This window comes from Indicator indicator, chromosome 2 (genome assembly GCF_027791375.1).
Source record: "Indicator indicator isolate 239-I01 chromosome 2, UM_Iind_1.1, whole genome shotgun sequence".
NCBI classification, from domain to species: domain Eukaryota; kingdom Metazoa; phylum Chordata; class Aves; order Piciformes; family Indicatoridae; genus Indicator; species Indicator indicator.
Genome location: NC_072011.1, coordinates 60,429,761 through 60,454,546, shown reverse-complemented (window position 1 = coordinate 60,454,546; position 24,786 = coordinate 60,429,761). Strand labels below are relative to the sequence as shown.

The following is a 24,786-nucleotide window of genomic DNA, read 5'->3' as shown; positions in this document are numbered from 1 at the left end:
ATTTTTATAGACAGATATGTATTAAAATATATCTTTTATATATATATATATACACACACAGATACATATATATGTAAAATGCAAAAAGCAGCAGATTTAATCACCTCAAAATAACTTTCCATCCCAGATGGGGGGGTGAGGGGTGGGGTTCTCATGTGCTTTAAAAGAGCTAATCTAAAACCTTTCCTCCTGTTGGGCACACTCTGGCTGCTCAGCAGATATCATCTACCAGCTTTGCCCCGTTGATGCCCCGGTAGGTGACCCTGCTGGGTCGCACCAGGACGCCGTGGTTCAGCCGGCAGCTGAAGTACCGCTTCTCCCCCACGGCGCCGTCGTTCCGGCCCTTGGCGCTGCGCAGCTCCAGCCCCAGCCAGATCCCAGGGGCAAAGTCTGTAGGACCAATGTACCTAATCGTCCCCATTTCGTTGGAGCTGGTCAGAAGAACCTGAGAGCCTTCGTGCAGCTTCACTGGGCTATCGCTGTTAGCCGTAGCGGTGTTGCTCCAGCTGCGCCGCGTCACTGAGCTCTTGGACCTGCTGGGGGAAAGCCAAAACAATAAATAAAGGCAGAAAAGGCAACAAACAAATGCGAGGGGGGGAAAGGCAATAAAAATAAATGGGAGGGGGGGAAAAAGGTAACAAAAATAAAGGGGAGGGAGGAGAAGGTGACAAAAATAAATACAAGGAGAAAAAAGGTAAGAAAAATACATGGGAGGGTAGGAAGGCAACAAATAATGGGAGGGGGGGAAAAAGCCAGCAAACATAAATGGGAGGAGGGGAAAGGCAACAAAAATGCATGGGGGGAAAGGCAACAAAAATGCATGGGGGGGAACGCATAAAAAAGAAATTTGAGGGAAAAAGGCAACAAAAATAAATGGGAGGGTGGGAAAAAGGCAACAAAAATAAATGGGAGGGTGGGAAAAAGGCAACAAAAATAAATGGGAGGGTGGAAAAAAGGCAACAAAAATAAATGGGAGGGTGGAAAAAAGGCAACAAAAATAAATGGGAGGGTGGAAAAAAGGCAACAAAAATAAATGGGAGGGTGGAAAAAAGGCAACAAAAATAAATGGGAGGGTGGAAAAAAGGCAACAAAAATAAATGGGAGGGGGAAAAAGGCAGTAAAAATGAGAAGGGGAAAAAGGTAAGAAAAATAAATGGGAGGGGGGAAAAGGCAACAAAAATGAGAAGGGGAAAAAGGTAAGAAAAATAAATGGGAGGGTTGGAAGGCAACAAAATAAATGGGAGGGGGGGAAAGAGCCAATAAAAATAAATGGGAAGGGGAAAACAGGAACAAAAATAAAGGGGGAGAAGGCACAAAAAAGAAATTGGGGAGGAAAAGGCAACAAAAATAAATGGGAGGGGGGAAAAGGCAATAAATAAAAATAAATGGGAGGGGGGAAAGGTAATAACAATAAACGGGAAGGGGAAAGGCAAGAAAAATAAATGAGAGGGGGAAACAGGCAACAAAAATAAATGGGAGTGGGGAAAGAGACAACACAAATAAATGGAAGGGGGAAAAAGACAAGAAAAATAAATGGGGGGTGGGGGAAGGCAAGAAAAATAAATGGGAAGGGGGGGGAAAAGGCAACAAAAATAAATAGGATGGAGGGAAATGGCAACAAAAATAAATGGGGGAAAGGTAAAAAAAGAAATAGGGGGCAAGGCACCAAAAATAAATGGGACTGGGGAGAAAGCAAGAAAAATAAATTGGAGGGTAGGAAGGCAACAAATAGTGGGAGGGGGGAAGGCAATAAAAATAAATGGGAGGGGGGAAAGGTAACAAAAATAAATGGGAAGGGGAAAAATGTAAGAAAAATAAATGGGAGGGTAGGAAGGGAAGAAATAATGGGAGGGGGGAAAAGGCTACAAAAATAAATGGGAGGGGAGAAAAGGCAAAAAAGTAAGTTGGAGGGGGGAAAGGGCAACAAAAACAAATGGGATGGGGGAAAAGAGCAACAGAAATAAATGGAGGGGGGAAGGCAACAAAATAAATGGGAGGGGGGTAAAGAGCCAATAAAAATAAATGGGAGGGGAAAAACAGGAACAAAAATAAAGGGGGAGAAGGCACAAAAAAGAAATTGTGAAGGAAAAAGCAATAAAAATAAATGGGAGGAGGAAAAGGCAAGAAAAATAAATGGGAGGGGGAAAAGGCAACAAAAATAAATGGGGGAAGGTAAAAAAGAGAAACTGGGGGAAAAGGCAACTAAAACACATGGGAGTGGGAAAGAGCAACAAAAATAAATGGAGGAAGGCAAAAAAAAAAGAAATTGGGGAGAAAAGATAACAAAGATAGATGGGAGGGTAGGAAGGCAACAAATAATGGGGGGGGGGGGAGGAAAGCCAACAAAAATAAACGGGAGGGGGGAAAGAGCCAACAAAAATAAACGGGAGGGGGGAAAAAGGCCAAAAAAAGAAATAGGAAGCGGATAAAGGCAAGAGAAATAAATGGGACGGGGGGAGAAGGTGACAAAAACAAATGGGAAGGGTAAAAGACAAGGAAAATAAATGGGAAGGGGGGGGGAAAAGGCAACAAAAATAAATGGGATGGGAGAAAAAGGCAAAAAAAAAAATGGGATGGCGGGAAAAGGGCAAGGAAAGTAAATGGAAGGGGGGAAGGCAACAAAAATAAATGGGAAGGAGGAGAAAAAGCCATCAAAAATAAATGGGAGGGCAGAAAAAGGCAACAAAAATACATAGTATGGAGGGAAATGGCAACAAAAATAAATGGGCAGAAGGTAAAAAAAGAAATAGGGGGCAAGGCAACAAAAATAAATGGGACGGGGGGAAAAAAGGCAACCAAAATAAATGGTGGGGGGGGAAGGCAACAAAAGTAAATGGGAGGGGAAAAAAAGCCAACAAAAATAAATGGGAGGATGGAGAAAGGCAACAAAAATAAATGGGAGGATGGAGAAAGGCAACAAAAATAAATGGGAGGAAGAAAAAGGTATGAAAAATAATTGGGTGGGTAGGAAGGCAAAAAATAATGGGAGGGGGAAAGACAACTAAAATAAATGGGAAGGGGGAAAGGCAAAAATAAATGGGAGGGGGAAAAGGCAATAAATAAAAATAGGAGGGGGGAAAAAATAAAAATAAATGGGAGGAGGGAAAGGCAACAAAAATAAATGAGAGGGGGAAACAGGCAACTAAAATAAATGGGAGGAGGAAAAAGGTAAGAAAAATAAATGGGAGGGTAAGAAGGCAACAAATAATGGGAGGGGGGAAAGACAACTAAAATAAATAGGAGGGGGAAAAAGGCAACACAAATAAATGGGCAGGGGAAAGACTACCAAAATAAATGGGAGGGGTAAAAAGGCAACAAAAATAAACTGGGAGAAGGCACAAAAAAGAAATTGAGGGGGAAAAGGCAACGAAAATAAATGGGAGGGGGGTAAAGGCAACAAATAAACGGGAGTCAGGAAGGCAATAAAAAGGCAACAAAAACAAATGTGAGGGGTGGAAGGCAACAAAAATCAATGGGAGGGGGGAAATGTAACCAAAATCAATGGGAGGGGGGGAAAAGGCAACCAAAATGGATGGGGAAAAAGGTAAGAAAAATAAATGGGAGGATAGGAAAGCAACAAATAATGGGAGAGGGGAAAAGGCAACTAAAAAGGGAAGCGGGAAAAGCAACAAAACTAAATGGAAGGAGGAAAAAGGTAACAAAAAGAAATGGGAGTGTGAAAGACTACAAAAATAAATAGGAGGGGAGAAAGGCAACAAAAATAAATGGGAGGGAGGAAAAGGCCAACAAAAATAAATGGGAAGGGTAAAAAGCAACAAAAATAAATTGGGAGAAGGCACAAAAAAGAAATTGGAGGGGAAAAGGCAACCAAAATAAATGGGAGAGGGGAAAAAGGCAACAAAAATAAACGGGAGAGGGGAAAAAGGCAACAAAAATAAACGGGAGAGGGGAAAAAGGCAACAAAAATAAACGGGAGAGGGGAAAAAGGCAACCAAAATAAACGGGAGAGGGGAAAAAGGCAACAAAAATAAACGGGAGAGGGGAAAAGGCAATAAAAGTAAACGGGAGGGGAGAAAAAGCCAACAAAAATAAATGGGATGATGGAAAAAGGCAACAAAAATAAATGGGAGGAGGAAAAAGGTATGAAAAATAACTGGGTGGGTAGGAAGGCAACAAATAATGGGAGGGGGGAAAGACAAATAAATGGGAAGGGGGAAAGGGAAAAAAATAAATAAGGGGGGGAAGGCTACAAAAATAAATGGGAGGAGGGAAAGGCAAGAAAAATAAATGGGAGGGGGAAACAGGCAACAAAAATAAATGGGAGTGGGGAAAGAGACAACAAAAATAAATGGGAGGGGGAAAAGGCAACAAAAATAAATGGGAGGGGGAAAAGGCAACAAAAATAAATGGGAGGGGGAAAAGGCAACAAAAATAAATGGGAGGGGGAAAAGGCAACAAAAATAAATGGGAGGGGGAAAAGGCAACAAAAATAAATGGGAGGGGGAAAAGGCAACAAAAATAAATGGGAGGGGGAAAAGGCAACAAAAATAAATGGGAGGGGGAAAAGGCAACAAAAATAAATGGGAGGGGGAAAAGGCAACAAAAATAAATGGGAGGGGGAAAAGGCAACAAAAATAAATGGGAAGTGGGGAAGGCAACAAAAATAAATGGGGGAAGGCAAAAAAAGAGATGGGGGGAAGGCAAGAAAAATAAATGGAAGGGGGAAAAGGGCAATGAAAGTAAATGGGAGGGGGACAAAGGCAACACAAATTAATAGGAGGGGGGAACGCCAACAAAAATAAATGGGAGGATGGTAAAAGGCAGCAAAAATAAATGGGAGGGGGGGAAAGACAACATATATAAGTGGGGGGAAGGCAAAAAAAGAGATTGGGGGAAAAGACAACAAAAGTAAATGGAAAGGGGAAAAGGCAACAAAAAAATGAGAAGGCAAAAAAAGAAATTGGGGGGGAATAAGCAATAAAAATAAATGGGAGGAGGAAAAAGGCTACCAAAAAAATGGGGGGGTGGGGGGCAGGAGGTAACAAAAACAAATGGGAGGGGGGAAAAGGCCTCACAAAACAAATGGGAGGGTAGGAAGGCAACAGAAATGGGAGGGGGGGGGGAAGGCAAAAATTTAATGGGGGAAACAGCAGGAAAAGGCCAAAAATGGGGAGAGGAAGGCAGGAAGAGACAAAAATAGGGGGGGGGGGGGAACAGAAAAGGGGGAGGGAAATCCCTTCCAACCTAAGCCATTCTATGAATAGGCAGTGATGAACAGTTGGAAAACAGTTTCAATACCAACCTGAATCCAAGGGCTGTACTCCTGGATAGCAGTGGAACAGCACTTTGCTACTGGTCCATTTTACAAAGAAGAGAAACAACCACACAGAGATCTAGACATAAGTGAAGCCTTCCTTTTGAACGAGGCACAGAGAAGCCAAGAGCCAGCCCTACCAAACATTTGAAACTCAAGACACTCACCTGACAAAGGAGTTTCTCCTGTTGATTTCCTTCTGTGAGGATGCAGAAGTGGTGCTCAGACTGCGTCTAAAACCTAAGTGGAGAGGTTAATTAGATGTGTAGGCCTTCAGAAGACACACAGCCCTTTGTGAACGCTAAATAGGAATTTTTAACTCAACAATTTTATTTTACATTTGCAGCACCTGTGTTTGTCAGTTTGGAAGTTCCTTCCTTCCTTCCCTCCTTCCTCTCTCCTTCCTCCCTCCCTCCCTCCCTCCTTCCCTCTCTCCCTTCCTCCCTGCAGGAGGTTCTGGTTGCAGAATGGGAGCCTGCAGTGGGCTATCTAAACCAGATCTCAGTGCCTTACATTCCTACCTGGGAAAGTGTGGCTTAGTTTACTCGAAGAAGTCTCTGTGAGAGAATCCAGAGAACCTGTTAGCCTGAAAAGCAACACCACAACAAAGTCATCTCAACTTTGAACAAAACCACTGCTGGACTCCTTCTTGTCAAATATGGATTGAGTTCTGATTCTTTCCCTTTTCCAACCACCCCCAAGAGACACCAATATTTCAGCTGTAAGAAGGCTGTTAAGAGGTGCCCAGAGCAAAATAGTTTCTGGGAGTTACTTGCCTTTTGCTTAGCAGGACAGCATGTATATGTTTGAGGCAAGTTCTTTAGTAGTTTGCCTGAGCTTGGCATTCAGGGGAAGAAAAGCAAGGAAATATCTGTCAGGGTAACTAGATAGAGGTACAGGAGGAAAGAGCACAGCACTCCTTGGATTTTCTTTCCTGCAACCTAACAAAGAGGCTACAACGAGGTGGATACTTTGGTTTCTCTGTGAGTTAGCTGGAGTAAGAAAGAATAGTTACTTCCAGTCATGTGCAAGGGCAACTTTTATTATGAGCACACTTAGCTCAGGAGTGGGTCATGGAAGTAAGCTTTAAGGAGCAGAGACTGCATAAAAATGGAGGCCCTGGTATGAAAACACTTGAGGTGGCTGCAGAAGAAACAGGGGGAGCTGCATTTCCAATTTATACTCTGCTTTCAAAAAGCTGATCTAAAACCTACCAGGTTTCCAATGGAGGTTTTAAACTCTCATTAGCAGAAGAAAACATTTCTTTCTTCTGTATCTGCTGTAAAAATTTGCTTCCCACTGGAAATGCCTTAAAAGAAAGCACTTGGCAACACAAGCCCTGAAACGCCTTCAGTGCCTACCTTTGTACGCGAGAGGGTGGCGCAAATATACCGTATCTGGGCAGACAACTGAAGTACTGAACACCTCCCACAGAACCATCATTCTTCCCATGAGGCTTGTCCAATTCAATTCCACACCAGAACCCTACATTTCAAGAGAGTAAAGTCAGAGTATTTCCAACAAAACACCACAGGCTTTTCTTCATCCAGCCAGTTGGTATGGTTGGCATTCGCCCGTGTCAAGGAAAACAGCTTCTAGTTAGAAGTTGGAGAGCAGTTATAAAATAACTGTAGCACTGTAAAAAAAGTAGTATTGAGAGATAATTATCTCAGCATTTTTTTTATATGCTTTCAAGAAGATCACTGGCATTGGAATTCAGATAGGAAAGGTAAACCCATTTGTATCTGTACTACAGCCAAATGGGATGTTACTGAGTGGCTGCGTGACAAAAAGGAGACAGGAAAGAAGAGCTTCACGTTTCAGTCCTCTGACCACACAGTTTATGCCTCATCTGAGATCACCAACAGTAAAATTAAAAGTTTGGATACTAATTCATTCCCTTCTCTTCATTTAGCAAGCTATAAATTAACACAGATTGCAAGGCTGGTTGTGTGATATTGGGAGAAGAAGGGTGGAAGAACCAGAACTGGCCAGCAATTCATCTCCCACAGAACACTGAACTAGGCAGCAAGATGTTAATAAGCTTGATCAGTCATAACCTGTGATAAATGTGAGCTAATTACAGAAAGGTGCTAAATTTCATACTCCATTAGCAGGCCTTATGCTATCCATCCCCAAAAGATTCAAAATTTAATTCAAGTCACTTTGGTACTAAGGCACTGGATAAAATGATCATTCTAATTACCAGCTCCAGAAACAGAGGCATGACAGCTTATGAATCAGAAGGGCTCAGCATGTCACAAGATCTCCCCTTTCTGTTTTTAGAATTAAATTAAAAAAAAAAATCTGCATTGCAGCAAAAAAGCTAAAGTTTGGGTAACTTCCGGAGCTTTGATACCTATTAAAATTGAAATACGTTAAAGAAAATTGCATCTGTTCCATTTTCTATAGATTCCTGGGTTTGCAAATGGTGAGGATTTGTCAGCTGTTTTTCTCAAAACATTTTGTTCCTGATTTGAAGCGGAGAGGGAGGAGACTTCCTGATTTTACCTTTGGTAAAGTGCCCTGGGAAAACCAGTCCTTTCCTCATTGTTTTCTCTTTGTAACCAACAACATGAAGAGCGATCACTTCATAACTGAAGTGTGGAAACAGTTCACTTCAGCAAAGACTGCCTCCAGTGAAGTGGGGGAAAGGGGTGAGAAGTGTCAGGAGGACAGGGCCAGACTCTTCTCGGTGATGTCCAGTGAGAGGAGAAGGGGCAATGGGTGCAAGCTGGAGCAGAGGAGGTTCCACAGCAACATAAGCAAAAACTTTCTCACTGTGAGGATGACAAAACACAGGAGCAGGCTGCCCAGAGAAGTTGTGGAGTCCCCTTCTCAGGAGGCACTCAAAACCCACCTGGACATGTTCCTATGTGACCTGCCCTAGGTGATCCTGCTCTGGCAGGGGATGCTGGACTAGATGATCTTTCGAGGTCCCTTCCAACCTCTAACATTCTCGATTCTATTCCCATTCTGTCACTGTACTACCGATGCCACCAAGTGTCACAGCAAAGTATTGCCACTTAGGTATAGGTATCAATCAATGGACCTCATTTAAACCAGTTATTTACAGCAATATTTACCAACTGGTTTTGCTTCACTCTTGCAATAAGAAGATGACAGATAAGGACATAAAGACCATCGAATTTGGTTACCAAAAATAGCAGTGTTTAAATTAGCTTCCAGAATTTAGAACAACTCACTTTGGTTTGAACACACCTGGCTCCACTACAAAGTGGGTTTTAGGAAGGGGAAAAGGAGGCAGTAGCTGAAAAAGAGAAAGGAAGAGAAAATGGTGGCAGGATTTGGGGCTTCTGGAGATGCCTATAACTTTTCATTTGTCCTGTGACCTAATGGTTTGTTAGTTCAGATTTAAAGTTGAAAATTACCCTCTTAAAGTTGCCAAGCATGAGAGAGGTATGTGACATGATAGGGGCGCAGAAGAGCTGTGCCAAAAAGGCTCACTACGAAAAGGAGTAGAGAGAGCCATGGACCTGCTGGAGCAGGTCCAGAGGAGGACCTAAAAGATGGTCAGAGGGCTGAAGCACCTCCCCTACAAAGCAGGATGAAAAGAATTGGCACTATTTAGCCTGGAGAAGAGAAGGCTCCAAGGAGACCTTGTACATGCATTTCAATGTCTGAGGGGGAACTACAGGAAGGCTGGGGAGGGACTGTTTAGAAGGGCCTGTAGTGATAGGACATGGGCCAATGGTTTGAAACTGAAGTAGGGGAGATTTATGTTGGACATCAGGAGGAAACTTTTTACAATGTGAGTGGTGAAGTACTGGAACAGGTTGGCCAGGGATGTGGTGGAGGCCCCATCCATGGAGACATTCAAGATCAGGCTCAGTGTGGCCCTGGGCAGCCTGATCTAGTTGGTGGTATGCCTGCTAAGTACAGGGGGGGTTGGACAAGATGCCCTTTGAGGGTTCCTTCTGACCTGATGCAATCTGTGAATCTGTAAAGGCACCTGTTCTCAAACTAAATACCACTTTGGAGACAAAACTGAGGATTTCCAGAAAGCTTTGTTACAATTTCTACATCAAATTATTTATACAATAAGCAATACGAGTGGACAAGTAAAAGTCAGCTTTTAAGCCATTATTTCTTCCTGGCAATTTCATTAGAGTATAAAAAAGTATTCAATGAAACATAGAAAGAACTTTGAAACAAACCAGCAGATTTAGAATTGTTTTTGGAAGGAGAGAGGAAGAAGATGGTGGTGGTGGAACACTGGAACAGGCTGCCCAGGATGGTGGTTGAGGCCCCATCCCTGGAGATATTCAAGGTGAGGCCTGACAGGGCTCTGAGCAACCTGATCAAGTAGAGGATGTCCCTGCTCACTGAAGGCAGGGGGTTGGACTAGATGACCTTTAGAGGTCCCTTCCAACCCAACCCATTCTATGATTGTCTTAATGTTCATGAGCTCACACTTAAGCTATCACATATTGATTCTACAACAGACACAAAGAGTACTGCAAATACCTGGTGCAAATTTTGTCATCCCACAAAATCTGACGGTGCCTGTCCTCTGTCCTACCACCAGCACTCTGTCTCCAATCTGAATTTCTCCTTCATCAAAAGGCTTTTTCCTCATAGCTGGAGAATAGCTGTGCAACCCTGTTCAACAGAAGAACAAGATCTGAAATTAGTGACTTTAAAACTTAAAGAGCTCTTGCAACAGTGAGCTAACTGATTGGTAAATGCTCATCTTTTAGCACAGTGTACCTTTAACACATGGCAACACACTGCCAGTTTTGCTTAGACAGGGAATTCCTTTGGTTCAGCAGGAGAACTGTGGACTAGAACCTTTTCTCTGCAGTTGAAAGGTAGGCTGACCAACAAGAAGAACACTTTTCCTCTTGAGGATGTTCCACCAAACTTAAGTTCTCAAACTTCAGGTAATGCTTAAACTACTTCCCACGTGTCTGTCTTATGCTACCTCAGATTGTGAAATGGCACAAGTTTTTTGACACAACTACTGAGTACAGCAGTAAACTCCCAGCTCTGAAGTGGTTTGTAGCAAGGGTGAAAAGGAGTAGCTGAAAGGGAGCTACCCTCAATTAAACTGACCATACCAGCACTGATTTTAGACGAGGCAGAGGACAGTCTAGCCACTGGCTTCTTATTGCTGCTAGTCAGATTCCGCTTCTTGGAGTAATTCTGTTTGCCTTCCAAGGAGGTAGTGGAAGAGGAAGAGCTACTGTACCCAGGAAAGCCTAAGAGAAACATAAATGGAAATAGTCCTTCAGAGGGCATATTCAGAAAGGGACAGCTAAAGGGAAAGCTTCTGTAAGAAGGAAGTTATCTGTCCTCCATAATGGGTAGAATGCAAAGTAAAGAGCCAGATTCAGAAGTTGTTAATCAGGATTTACACAAACACCTGTCAGGAATGAAAGAGGTGCACCTGACCCTGCCTTGGGAATAAAGCAACAGCTGAGTGCTGGAAGAGGTCTCCAAAATCCCCTTCTTTATTACTCTATTAAAGTTCTTTTAAACAGTCCCAAGCATACTTGTTAAAATATGGGAGCCTCAGTAATAAGAGATCATCCCATCACATTTTCAGCATCCAGTCTATTAAAGATTTGATGAGAAGTGGAAGGAAGGTGATATTATCTGAGTGAATTATTGTCTGGATTAAAGCCTACTATATTCCATTACATACTGTATTAATATTAAAATCTGTCCTATAAAATAAGAATGGGAAATAAATCACTTTTATCTCCATTTGCAAACCCTGATGTCTGAACTGTCTGATAAGACTTATGTTCAGCTTCCCTCCTTTACAGGCTCTTCTCAGTTCTCCCCTTCCCTTCTACCCAAAATAAGGCAGGGCACAGCAGCACTGAAGGAGCTGAGGTTGTTCAGCCTGGAGAAGAGAAGGCTCTGGGGAGACCTAATAGTGGCCTTCCAGTACCTGAAGGGTGCCTACAAGAAGGCTGGAAAGGGACTGTTTACAAAGGCCTGTAGTGATAGGATAAGGGGCAATGGTTTGAAATTAAAAGAGATTTAGATTGGATGTTAGGAAAAAGTTCTTTACCATGAGGGTGGTGGAACACTTGGACATGTTGCCCACAGGGGTAGTTGAAGCCCCATCCCTAGAGCTATTCAAGGTCAGGCTCAACAAGGTTTTGAGCAACCATCTAGTGAAGGATGTCCCTGCTCACTGCAGGGGAGCTGAGCTAGATGACCTTTGGAGGCCCCTTCCAACCCAAACCATTCTATGATAAGACATATCTATGCCTCAGTTTCTCAAGGTGAAAAATTAAGATCATATTGCTTATCTGACTTCCCAGAATTCCAAGAGGCCTAATTCTCAAGTTTTCAGAGAGCACCTTTGGTGTTAGATTTTCCTAAAGGTTTCCCATCTTACAGCAATTGCCTTACAGCAATATCATTTAGACAGGCTGAGGCTGACCAGGGAGCTGATTGAGCCACCACCCCTGGATGTTTAGATGTGGTGCTTAGCAATATGGTTTAGTGGTGATCTTGGTAGAGTAGGGTTAATGGTTGGACCTGATGATCACAGAATCACAGAATGTTAAGGGCTAGAAGGGACCTCAAAAGATCACCCAGTCCAATCCCCCTCCCAGAGCAGGATCACCTATACCAGATCACACAGGAATGCATGCAGGCAGGTTTTGAATACACCCAGAGAGGCAGATTCCACAACCCACCTTGGGCAGCCTGTTCCAGTGTTCCATCACCTTCACAGTGGAAAAATACTTTCTCATGTTTCCATGGAACTTCCTGTGCCTCAATTTCCACCCATTGCTGGTCCTGTCATTGGGCATCACCAAGAGCAGCCTGGCTCCATCCTCTTGGCACTCACCCTTTACACATTTATAAACATGAATGAGGTCACCTCTCAGTCTCCTCTTCTCCAAGCTCATCTCCCCCAGTCTCTCCTCATAAGGCAGATGTTCCATTCCCCTAATCATTTTTCTGGCTCTGTGCTGGACTCTTTCAAGCAGTTCCCTGAGGTCCTTCTTGAACTGAGGCGCCCAGAACCTGACACAATATTCCAGATGTGGCCTCATTAAGGCAGAGTAGAAGGGCTCTGCCCTTGGAGAAGAGGAGGCTCCAAGGAGACCTAATAGCAGCCTGCCAGTACTGAAGGAGGCCTACAAGAAGGAGGGAGAGAGACTGCTTGCAAAGGCCTGCACTGATAAGTCAAGGGGCAATGGCTTTAAGCTGGAGAAGAGCAGATTTAGATTGGATGTTAGGAACAAGTTCTTTACCATAAGGGCAGTGAAACACTGGAACAGGTTGCCCAGGGAGGTGGCTGGGGCCCCATCCTTGGAGATATTCAAGGTGAGGCTCGATGAGGCCCTGGGCAACCTGTTCTAGTTGGGGATGTCCCTGCTGACTGTGGAGAGGTTAGACTGGATGACCTTTGGAGGTCCCTTCTGGCCCAGACCATTCTGTGACTCTCTGACCATCTGCTAAGAGACAGCTTTCAGATTTAAGGGCTTGTCTAGATTCTCATGCATGTGTATTTGCATACAAGCTGCTATCAAACCAAACACAGAATGCCAGCCAAACATCCACACTGATTACTCTTGCTACTAGTAAATTAAATGTGTGCAGCCTGCCTGGGACTGGAATACAGAGAGATAAGGCATTTTTTTTTTCTACGGTGTAGATACAGAGCTCTTAGAGGTAATGCAGTAATGAACAACTCCCCTGCCCTATAAAATTTTCCCTCAAGATGTTAGAAAGCAAACAAACAAAAAAAAAATTGTTACCATCTTTTGCAGGTACAGTTTTTCCCCTGCTAGGAGTCATGAAGTTGGTTTCAGCAGAAGTGTCTTTTTTTGCCATATTTAGGCCTGTAAAAAGAATAGATACAATTAAATACAGACCTCCTAACAACAAACAGCAATTTTACAGCACAGTCATCTACAAAACCAACTGGGTAGGTTTTCAGATTAGTAGAAGCAGGAATAAAATGGATTAAGAAAAAACAAAAACAAAAACACGTGTCCAGTTCCTTAGGTAATTGATAAATGGCTAAAACAAGACTGCAGAATTATTTTCTGATGCAGAAACACAGTTGTTAAAACACATTCTAACAGCCCAAACTATCATATCAAAACCCAAAAGAAGATGCCTGCAAAATATTAATGTTTATATTAAAGAAGTTTTACTTAACTCTTTCCTTTACACCTGTTATAAACACGACATTCACTACTGCAGTACTTGAAAGTGTACTGCTCACTAGTATTAAGCCCCATCCCTGGATATTTTTGAGGCCAGGCTGGATGTGGCTCTGGGCAACCTGAACTAGGGGAGGATGTCCCTGCCCATGGCAGGGGAGTTGGAACTGGATAATCCTTGAGGTCCATTCCAACCCCAACAATTATGTGATTAAAGCATGAGATCCAAAAATATCACGTTTGGGACTGATAGCAGATTTCTCAATCTGATCACAGGAATCCTTTTCCTAAACACATGAAAAAGACCTGTTTTCATCAACCTGAGGGATTATTCAAACCCAGAAGGAACAAATCGCATTTTAAAATCTCTATACAGCATTCTGTTTTACTTCACAGCTGATGACCACATCTACAAAAAGCATATTTGTTCTTCTTGGATCATTACCAGGGGCAACGGGCACAAACTAGAAGCCAGGAGGTTTCACTTAAACAAAGGAAAAACTTTTTCACTGTGAGGGTGTCAAAGCACTGGAGCAGGCTGAGCAGAGATGTTGTGGAGTCTCCTTCCCTGCAGACTTTCAAGACCCACCTGGATGTTTTCCTGTGCAACCTTATCTAGGCCAGTCTGCTTTAGCAGGGGGGGTGGACAAGATGGTCTTCAGAGATCCCTTCCAGCCCCCACCATTCTGTGGCCACAAATGAGCGTCTTGCAGGGATGAAGTTTAAAGCAAAGAAATGTAATTTGGTGATGCACACCAACACTAAAAACCAAGTTCTGCCTCTGCTGCTTCATCCTCCCACTCCAGCCAGTGAAATCAGCCTGACACACTAATTCTAACAAACCTTTCAACCCAAGAGCATCTTAACAAATGGCAGTTTCCAGATTACCCTAAGTGGATGTAAGTTCTGCTGGGCAGATGATTAAATTTTACTTCAAAGTATCAAATGCAAAGACACAAATGCAGCTTTGTGACAATGTTCATTCATATACCACCTCTTCTGCCTCTGACACAGGAAATGGTCCTTTCCTTTTTCCCAAAAAGTCAACCATATAGTGGGCTTTCTTGTAGGCTCCCTTCAGGTACTGGAAGGCCGCTATAAGGTCTCCCTGGAGCCTTCTCTTCTCCAGGCTGAACAGCCCCAACCCTCTCAACCTGTCCCCACAGGGGAGGTTTTCTCCAGCCCTCTGATCATCATCATGGTCCTCCTCTGGACCCATTCCATGTCCTTCTTATGCTGGAGGCACCAGAACTGGACACAGTGCTCCAGGTGGTGTCTCAGAGAGCATGTTTCACGTTTTCAAGTTCCATGATTCGTGAGAGATGTTTTAAGTTACCCAGGAAGATCTTAGAACATGGATTCACATTAAGCTTAGACTTCCAACTGATATCACAGCCAATTAGAAATTACTGCTAATGGCTCAAGAGTAGATGCTATGGTGAAGTGGTTTTTGTTTTTTTTTTTTAAATAGACTATCTAAAGACACTAAATAACCTGTCACAGTACATCAGATCACTATAATCACTGAACAGCTACACACAACATCCTTCTAGTACCAGTTTACAAGCTAGTGAACCTCTGATAACGACAACATGCAAATAAATAAAAATCTTATCATCTCCTCATCCCAAGTGATGAGCCAATTTCAAACAAGTATTTTTAAAAACGAGATTTGCAGGATTGGTGCTAATTCACGAAGAGCAGCATCACTCTATCCTGTCTCAAAATACAAGAAGATACTCACCAGAATTCACTTTGGAAGTTATGTGAGTCACATCTATTTTCTTAGCTTTGACCAAAGGTGAAGACCGCACAGAAGAACTTCGTATGGAGCCTCTCTTGTGCTCTGAAGCCTTGCTTATTTTAGAAAGAGGTGCAAAGATACCTGCAGAGAAAAATTGCATGAGCCAAACAGAAATCAGAGGTGATATTCATGCAACAGAACTTTCTGGCTACTGCCACACACATCAATTAATTTAAGGTATTTTTAGCCAGAATGGTCTGGGTTGAAAGGCACCTCCCAAGGTCATCCAGTCCAACCCCCTCTACACTAAGCAGGGACATCCTCAACTAGATCAGGTTGTCCAGGGCCCTGTTGAGCCTCACTTTGAAATATCTCCAGGGATGGGGCCTCAACCACCTCCCTGGGCAAACTTTTCAAGTGTTCCACTACCCTCATGGTACCCTAGATTGCTGTGCCGTCAAAGCACATAGAGAGTAGGAAAGAGTAGCTCCAAGAGCGAAATTAAAAGGCTTATCAAGCAACTTGAACAGAGTAATTCAGGAAGTCAGTAAAACTATTGATTAGAATTCCCTTTTTGTCCTTAATGGTAACATTCAGTCTCCACTGTCGCAAACACAAGACTTTATATATAATCACGAAAGTCCACAAAATATCAATTAAAATCCCTCAAGCTCAAAGTTAGAAAACAACTTCAAATGTGAACCTCTCAAAAAGGAGGAAAATACAGGTACAGAAACAGGTCATTGTTACAACAGAGAGATAGCTTCCACAGCAGAGATGGAAAAACAGGAAAGGTTATTCTCTCAGAGTTTCAAGTAAAGAAACAGAAGTTTTGACTGGTTGGTTGTTTCAGTTGTTTGGCAAATAGTTCCAGCCAAAACACCAGGGATGGATAAAAAAGAATCAAACAAACAAAGCACTACAAAGAAAAGCAACAGAATTTGCTACCTCTCTTTATTCTCCTGAAAGGTTCACACATTCCAACATGTTTTGGTTGGGGTTTTTTGTTGTCGTTGTTTTGGTTTGTTTGGGGTTTTTTTTTTCCCCCTCAAGATTAAGAAATAAATGGTTTTAATAAAGGGTATACCTCGTTTTGGTGCACACTTGAAGTACTGGACTCTTCCAACACTTCCATTGTTCTTTCCTTCTGGATGATCCAGCTCTACGCCAGCCCACTGGCCACTGGCAAATTCCGTTGTGCCACAAAATCTTAATGTACCAACCTAAAGCAAAAAGCATCAACACAGAACGACTTCATCAAACTAATATTGTTGAACACAGTCCAGATTACAAAGGAGATGGCAAAGTCATCTCCAAGATTTGGACTAGATTAGGGAAACAGAAATCATAGAATTTCATAGAATGAAAGGGATCTCTAAAGGTCATCCAGCCCAACCCCCTCTGCAGTCAGCAGGGACATCCTCAACTAGATCAGGTTGCCCAGAGCCCTGTCAAGCTTCACCTTGAATATCTCCAAGTTTGACTTTCAGTGTCTTCCACTAGTTAGGCATCTTGTCCAACTAGAGATTCCACAGAAATACTAGATAAAAATTCTACAAATATGTAGTGCATAAATATAGACATACAAATTTATATATCATATAAGAAATTAAAATATCTATAAATATATATGTGTGTGTGTAATAAATTAAAATATATAAATGTATTTTATATGTTGGCATATATCATTATATATTATAGAATCACAGAATTTAGTTGGAAAAGATCTCCAAGGTCATCGAGTCCAACCATGAACCTAACACCACAATGGTCATTAAGCCATGTCTCCAAGTCCCATGTTCACAGGTTTCTTGAACACCTCCAGGGACACCGACTCCACCACCTCCCTGGGCAGTCTGTTCCAATGCCTGACCATTCTTGCAGGAAAGAAATTTTTCCTCACATCCAATCTAAATCTCCCCTGGCACAATTTCAGGCTATTTCTTCTCCCCCCACCTCACTGCAACCTCCTTTCAGGGAGCTGTAGAGAGAATGAGTTCTCCCCTCAGCCTCCTCTTCTCCAGACTAAACACCCCCAGTCCCCTCAGCTGCTCCTCACCAGCCCTGTTCTCCAGACCCTTCCCCAGCTTTTTTGCCCTTCTCTGAACAGTCTCCAGCACTTTAATGTGCTTCTTGGAGTGAAGGACCCAAAACTGAACCCACTATTAGAGCAGTGCCCAGCACAGGGGTATTAGAGCAGTGCCCAGCACAGGGGCAAGAACACTCATCATGACATCGACAGGGGATCTCAGGCTTAAGTTGGTGAAGAAGGATGACACGTGGTAAAGAAGAACATATTATCAATCTAATGTGCAGGGCACTAAGAATTTCTGGCACAAGTTGAATGTTCACAAGGTGAGAACAGCTTAAGAAACTTAAGATACCACCACTAAATCACAAGACAACTGGACTGTGGGTTCACAGACATAAAGATATACATTTTATATATGTTTTTAAAATTTATTAACTATATATATGTAGCAAAGGTTAACCTTCAGAGCATATTAACTTTTTTTTCCCTTTGGAAAAGAGTCAGAAGTCTTTTATTTTCCCCCTTATGATTAAACAACATTTTAAAAGCCAGCATATATTTTTAACATGTTGTTGTTGTTTCAACACACACTGTACCATATACCCTGAAGAGGTAAGTGTATCAAAAGCATTAAGACAGACCAGTCTTGCTGGTGGGACCTCCATTTCCACAAGCACACATCACAAGCTCACACACTTCAACTGAACAGAGGAGGAATAACTAACAGAGAAGCATTTAACCTTGATTCATTTTGATATTTGATTTTTAAATTACTTTCAGTACTGAAAGCCTTTGATCTTTCAGCTGTTCCTTTTCATTATCTCATGTGACCTTAATGCCATTAGTTCATTTTTTCCTATGACTTCACTGCCTAATCCAGCCCACAGAGAGAGTAAACAGGAAGAAACCAGTTCTTTATTTCTTTTTCTTCATCATCAAACCTTCCAGCTACTCTTTCTTAACATCCTACAGAGAAATAAACGCGACCCAGAGCCCATCCTTCTTTCACACTGAAGATCTCCTTTAAACTTGATTGTTACAGGCAGGTACACAACATTAATGTAGCCAGAGGAAGCTTGGCCAAGCAGCCTAACATCTCTCCACTTTGCAGGCACCAGCCAGAAGACCCTGACTGAGCAGAGAGGAAACCAGCAAGCACCTGGAGGGGGAGATGACAAAGCTGAGGCTCCAATTTGCCATAAGCCCTAGGGCTTGTGTGAGGAAGCAGGGGACATCTCACATGTGAGAAACACTCCAGCAAGAGGAGAAAAGTTTTATTCCAGCCACTGGTTTCCCTGTACTCACATTTCACTGAGTGTCCATTCAGATAACACAATCTAGCACAGCAGCAGTGGGGGAAGCTGAGGGACTCTAAATCCTGTACACCAAACTCTTGCTCACACAGCTTCCTATCCTGTAGAACAACTAGAATGACAGGTGCAGCAGGAATTGAGAGAGGAATCCATTTTCCCTCTGGCATATACTGTGTGTGGTTTTCAAGCTTCATTAAAGCTGGTACATTAAGAGACTGCATAAGCAGGAAAACAGAACAGGAATCCATAAACACTGCCCATCAAAATGCTGCTGCTCCAGTGCCCTTGTCCCAGCTTCCATACTTCGGAAATGAGAACATTCCCGAGAGGAGGTTATGAACTGGGTACCATTTTCAGCATTCTGTTCTCACTTCTGCTTTGCCCTGGATACATTTATGAGTACCTTGGGGGAAGGAAAGACAGGGCTGAGATTAAATTCTCTGTTCAGACAAATGAGGGAAGGGGGTGGGAAACGATGTGGGAGTAATGCAGAACAGCTCCTTGCACACAAAGAAAGGAAGGGAGGAAAAGGAAGACCAGAAAGTACAATCACATTCCTCCTTCCCACCAGCTGTGTGACAGCTTTGGCTCCCTTAAAAACAAGACAAAAGCAAGCATGCTAAGGTACAAACAGTGCCACAAGGCCTTACTTGGAGGAAAAATAACCAAGAGGATTAATTTCTTGTCTTTCTTGCTATAAAGCCTATATTAACTTGCAGTTATATAATCATAGACTTTGGCATGGCTAGAAGGGACCTCAAGGATCATCTAGTTCCAACCCCTCTGCCATGGGCAGGGACACCTCACACTACATCAGGTTGCTCAGAGTTCCATCCAGCCTGGCCTTAAAAGCTTCCAGTTACATTATCTCCCTGTGCTTTCACTGTGCAATGGCTTTATGTAAAAAAGGCCACGAACTTCTTACTGCCTTTAAAGAATAAGCAGTTTCCTGTATTTACTTCAGTTAAAATGCCTTCTGCATAGCTAATGATTCCTCCCCTTTTCCTGACCCAGTTTCAAGAACACACCAAATGAAAACACAAAATGGGAGCTGCTTTGCACTCACAGAGGAGTTCGCTTTAGAACGCTTCAGTTGCCAGAGTTACAAATCTCAAGTTCTGATAGAAAAATGATTAAAGGTAAAGCTACTTCAACATCAGATTTTGCTCACAAATGCCTTCAATATTTACCAGAAAAACACTTGAAATCTTTGAAACGGTTGTAGCACACTTGAATCATTCCAGAGCCTTTGCTCTCAGAGGAAGTAAGAGGTATGAATGCTAACTGCAACACTGATGTTACAGTTTTCAAACACACTTTTTAAATTGCCTAGCAAAGCAGCTTCTTAAAAGCTACTCACATTTGAGATTGACCAGCACCAGCTACATCCTTACACTTTCACAGAACCAGCTAACAACCCTGTTGGCACAGCACTGCTTCCAAGATTTTAGCTGCATTGCACCAGTGAAATTGGGTTGCTGTAGGCAAAGAGGAATTCAAGTTCTCTTTTACTACCTTCTGGAAATATCAGGGGTAATTCATGACTGCATACTCACACCTGAAAGCTGGGCAGATCACAAAGTCATCTGCAGCTTTTACCATCATTTTGATGTGACACCAAAAACGTTTACAAAAGCTGAGCCATGCTGATGTCCTACAGGAGACTGTTATAAAACTGTTTACAGACACAAAACGCAGACCATGTCTGTCAAAACAGCTTTTCCAGTAGCGACTTATAACACGCAGCTGTTCAGCTTATTGCTTTCTGAAACCAGATCCTTACTGCCATCCAGAGTTCACCCTTTTCAGAAAGCATATTAGACCATCAGGTTTCAGATAGGTCTCCAAAGAGGTAAATAAATTGGCTATCCAGAAATTACGAGGGTAATACCAGGCTGCTGATCATACCTTCTGTCCTGCAATAACGACACGATCTCCCAGCTTCAGGCCCAGCGATAACAGCATGGCCTTGCCTGTGACGTGATCATAGTTTGGAATCAGGGCTTTTGAGATGTCACACGAGAGGGGCACCGCATCCAGCAGGATCTGCTTGATTTCTTTTGCACTGGCTGCTGCATCTGCCATTTCCAGGGGCATATCTACCGGATCAGGGACTACATCTGCTGGAATCTGCCCTTTATCATTCTGTAGAAACAGAACAGAGCACAGGATTTTAGTGTCGTGACAAGATAAACCTGACCAGGCAAAACCACGTTCAGTTTTTAATCCTCTTCATTAGGCATTTTTTTCTAGAGTATAAACAACTACAAAAACATCCACATTTTCAAATAAAGGTGCCATAACATCCTTAGCTACCCTAAGGTAGCGTTTACAGTGGCTTGTTTTCAAAAGTGTTAAGTTACCACAATTTTTAACCTTAAGAGTATTATTTGCACTTGGAACACATCACAAAAGTCAGACTCCTCTGTCTCTGAACAAAGATTTAGCATCCTGGTCTGTAACACCAATACTGTAAAGCTATCACCTTCCAAAGAATTTCTCTCTACCTAGTGTATAGTCTACTCCTTGCTAAGGCTTATCCCAAATAAAAGACAGAATTTAGTTTTTATGTTGCGGGTACAGAGAATACACAAAGTTAATGTCTCACTGAAATACTTAAATCTGCTAAAGTTTACTTGGATACAGACTATTTCATCAGAGATGAATTAAGGACAGAGACCTTTCCAAACACTTCCCATTCCCAGAAAGCAGCGAATGCCCCATGCCCTAGGCCAGGTTTTTTGGGAGTCCCAGCTCACCTGGAGTTAAGCTTAACTCACAGCCAGTTGGCCAGACAGCAGGTCTGCATGGGCTGTCAGCCTGCTACAACAGCAAGTTCTACCTAGACTTTCATCAGCAAAGACCTGTCTATGGATCTTCACTCAATTGCCAATTTTCAGTCTTCCAAATTTGTCTCAGCTGAGCCCATGGACTCAGAAATTACGGGATGCTCAGAAAGGCAACAACACAGAGCAAGGTTCTATTTGCTTTGTCTGCTTAAAAAAAAAAAAACCAACAGACTAAAAGCTCCACTTTTTCTGAGCCCCCTGTAAATGTCCCTAATCTCAACCCTGCAAAACTAGAATCCTCACTCAGCTTTTACACTCAGCTGTTCTCATATAAGCCAACTCTGTCTCTGGTCAGAACTTTGTTGTGGGACTGAAGAATTGAATATCTCCCATTCCTTAGAAAATCTACAGTCCTACTATAAATAAAAGGGTAGTGCCATTCAAGTCACAGTACCTTAAAAACAGGATATAGCTGAGTTAAGGGTGAGCAGGAGTTGTTTTGAGTTTTTAGTCATCACGTTACCAATTCAGCCCTGCCAAGTGCCCTGCCAATTTTGTGTCAACACAAGGCAGTGGGCAGAGGAGCAGCAAGGAGGCAAAAATGGGCACAGTGGCACAGGATTGTTCTTGGTTTTTTTCCAAGGGCAGAGCCACCTTTTGCCAGTTCAGAACACTTGTACAAGAACAAGGCAGTATTTCCTGGGATATCAAGCACACAGCTGCAATAGAATTTGAAATATGTATGTGCACTCTGAGACAAACAAAAACAGTGGGTTTGAAGGGATCTAGACTGATTATCATGAAGAACTGCATGAACCATGATACTGATGATGATTTCACACCATCAGTGATACATTACAAACATTACTTTAACTACTCTTAAAACAATTCTGATTTCTCACTAAAAAACCCAACTGAATTTGAAAATGGAGACCTGAGATACTGGATACACTAAAGAAAACAGAAAACAAACAAAAGAAATAAAAAAACAAACACACAACAAAAAGGAACAAAACCAAAAGCAAAACACTCAAAACTCAAGATCCGTGGCCAGACAACCTTATTAACTCAGGCCTATTATTTGGTTAGTAAGCAGAACAGTTCATGTTTCTTCATTATCAGTTACTTATGCTAAGACTAAATTTATTGCTAAGCAATAAAACGCATTTCTGGAAATCACAGACTACACTCCTGTATATCTGAAAAGGTCCTCCCCACTGCCACGACAGCTGTTGCAAGACACAAAGGAGTATTAAAAGACAGACAGACGTTTCAAGCAACAACCGGAAGTACTCCTTGAAAGTCATTTGAACCAATGACCTAAGACTGTGACAGAAACCCACAAGCTTTGACACAGAAGGATATGACAGAGCATACAAAATCATCCACTACAAGTCTTTTTTTTTTTTTTCTTTTTTTCCCTGAGGCACTATCACTCCATATAAAACCAAAATCCTGGACAGATTGTTCAATTTTTCCAGGTGTTGTGGTTTTTCGTTTGGTTGGGTTTCTTTTTTTACCTTTAGGGGAATCTACAACCTAATTCCTTACCCTAAAGGCAGGATTTGCTCCATGTTCCAGTAAACACTTGACAGCTCCTGTACATAGGTTAAATGCAGCAATATGCAAAGCTGTTCCAAAATCAAAATCACTACAGGTGGCATCCACATCTGCAAGTAAACATCACATGTGAGGCATGGAGGTCTGTTACATGAACATTTCACCCTACAGATTCCTTGAAAGGACTTTCATTGTTCACAGTTTATGCTAACATTCATACAGAACATCATTATTTATGCGCTAAATGCACGTGAGAAGTAATTCTACATAGAATTATCTGCATCTATTTATCCATCCCATGAAGCAATGTGGAAGATGAGCATTTTAGAGGAGCTTAATTAACATTGTAAGCACGTTAGAGGGTATCATTCAACAGATTGGAATGTTCCTTTTTGGCACTTCACAACCTGGTGTTTCAGAGGCTGTTGGGTGTGGTGCAGAGGGACGTGGTTTAGTGGTGGTAGCTTAGCAGTAGGGGTGGGATTGTGAGCTCTAGGTGAGTGGTTGGACTTGATGATCTCAAAAGTCTCTTCCAGCCTCAACAGTTCTGTGATTCTGTGATTTCCTTTCATTCATTTGATAGTGCTGATGACTTCACTGCAAAACTGTCACTACTTGGGATGCTCTATCCACTGTGCTAAGATTAATAAGTTAGTAACTTTAGGTTTGCATGTAAAATCATGTTTCAGAAACATTTCTGTTTTATTGCTTCTAGGTGTCAAATGTTAAGATGAAATGCGTCTTCAACCAGTTGTACTCCTTTGTGAACAGGTAGTAGGGCAAGGGAAAAGGACTGTATCACTGCTTTGCATTGATTTAATTACTAGTGGCCAAGAATGAAGCAATAGCTAAGGGACTTTTATAATTTCTTTGTTTTCAAAGAACTGCACCCTGAAGGGTCCTGTGCTGGTAAGTCTGACAAACGGAGCACTGCATTTGACTAGAAGAGATTTAGTGTATTTCCACCAATGATTTCCAGTATCTCTATCTGCTAGGAAGTTATTACTGGAATTTCAATGTCTGTTTAGTCTTTGGCTCCTCTCCTAAACTGTCCCAGAGAGGTGTCAATTTGAGTCACTTATGGATATGACATAATTGAAAATGTCAGCTAGCTTAATACACAAGCCAAAACCCAACAAGTATTTAGTAACAATGGTTACTAAACATCAAACTTTCCACCTCAGGGCTGTACAGTCTCCTTGTATTTTCCAGCATCTGTCCCAAAACCCACTACCCCTTCTCACAAGGTGAGTCTATCCCAACTCTGAATTAATATTATGGGAGTAAATAAAACATATATAAAAGAGAAATATGTGTGTCTCCATAGATATGCCAACTTTACACATACTAGTAAAGGTTGACTCTGAATTCTATTAAGAGCAAAGGTAACAAATCTGGGATTAGTTTTAAAATTGTACTAATACGAATACATACTCAGCTATTTTAAATTTAACTAGCACATCACGAGGAAAAAAAAAAAGGCTGCATTCACATGCAGCAATCAAAGCAAGAGCCACATGTGCAGCTCTATCTTTTATATAATCAAATGTCAAGAGATCATTATCAGTGTAAAATTGAGTAGAAGCATCGAGGTTGTTTTCATCCACTGAAACTTCTGTGTTTAATAAGGCTGTCAAGCAGGTATTTGAAGTACCTGAAGGAGCCTACAAGAAAGCTGGGAAAGGACATTCGACAAGAATTTGTAGTGATAGGATGAGGGCCAATGGCTTTAAGCTAGAAGAGATTTAGACTGGATATTAGGAAGAAATTCTTTACAGTGAGGGTGGTGAGACATTGAACAGGTTGTTGAAGGAGGTTATGGATGCCCCTTCCCTGGAGGCGTTCAAGGTCAGGCTGGACAGGGTCTTGAGCAACCTTGTCTAGTGGAAGGTGTCCCTGCCCATAGTGGGG

General features: G+C 42.2%; 1 protein-coding gene across 1 annotated transcript in view; it reads right to left on the bottom strand.

The window, feature by feature from the left end:
- Positions 1 to 211: 211 nt before the first annotated feature.
- Positions 212 to 24,786, bottom strand: part of CLIP4 (CAP-Gly domain containing linker protein family member 4) — a 34,768-nt gene continuing 10,193 nt past the window's right edge. Inside the window, exons 6-17 of the mRNA XM_054394982.1 lie at positions 22,867 to 22,985; positions 20,435 to 20,671; positions 16,269 to 16,404; positions 15,182 to 15,322; positions 13,027 to 13,110; positions 12,545 to 12,563; positions 10,357 to 10,481; positions 9,764 to 9,898; positions 6,637 to 6,760; positions 5,797 to 5,861; positions 5,443 to 5,515; positions 212 to 533 (exon numbers count right to left, since the gene is read on the bottom strand). Coding sequence (XP_054250957.1) covers positions 212 to 533; positions 5,443 to 5,515; positions 5,797 to 5,861; positions 6,637 to 6,760; positions 9,764 to 9,898; positions 10,357 to 10,481; positions 12,545 to 12,563; positions 13,027 to 13,110; positions 15,182 to 15,322; positions 16,269 to 16,404; positions 20,435 to 20,671; positions 22,867 to 22,985 — 1,580 coding nt within the window. The remainder of the gene's footprint in view (positions 534 to 5,442; positions 5,516 to 5,796; positions 5,862 to 6,636; positions 6,761 to 9,763; positions 9,899 to 10,356; positions 10,482 to 12,544; positions 12,564 to 13,026; positions 13,111 to 15,181; positions 15,323 to 16,268; positions 16,405 to 20,434; positions 20,672 to 22,866; positions 22,986 to 24,786) is intronic.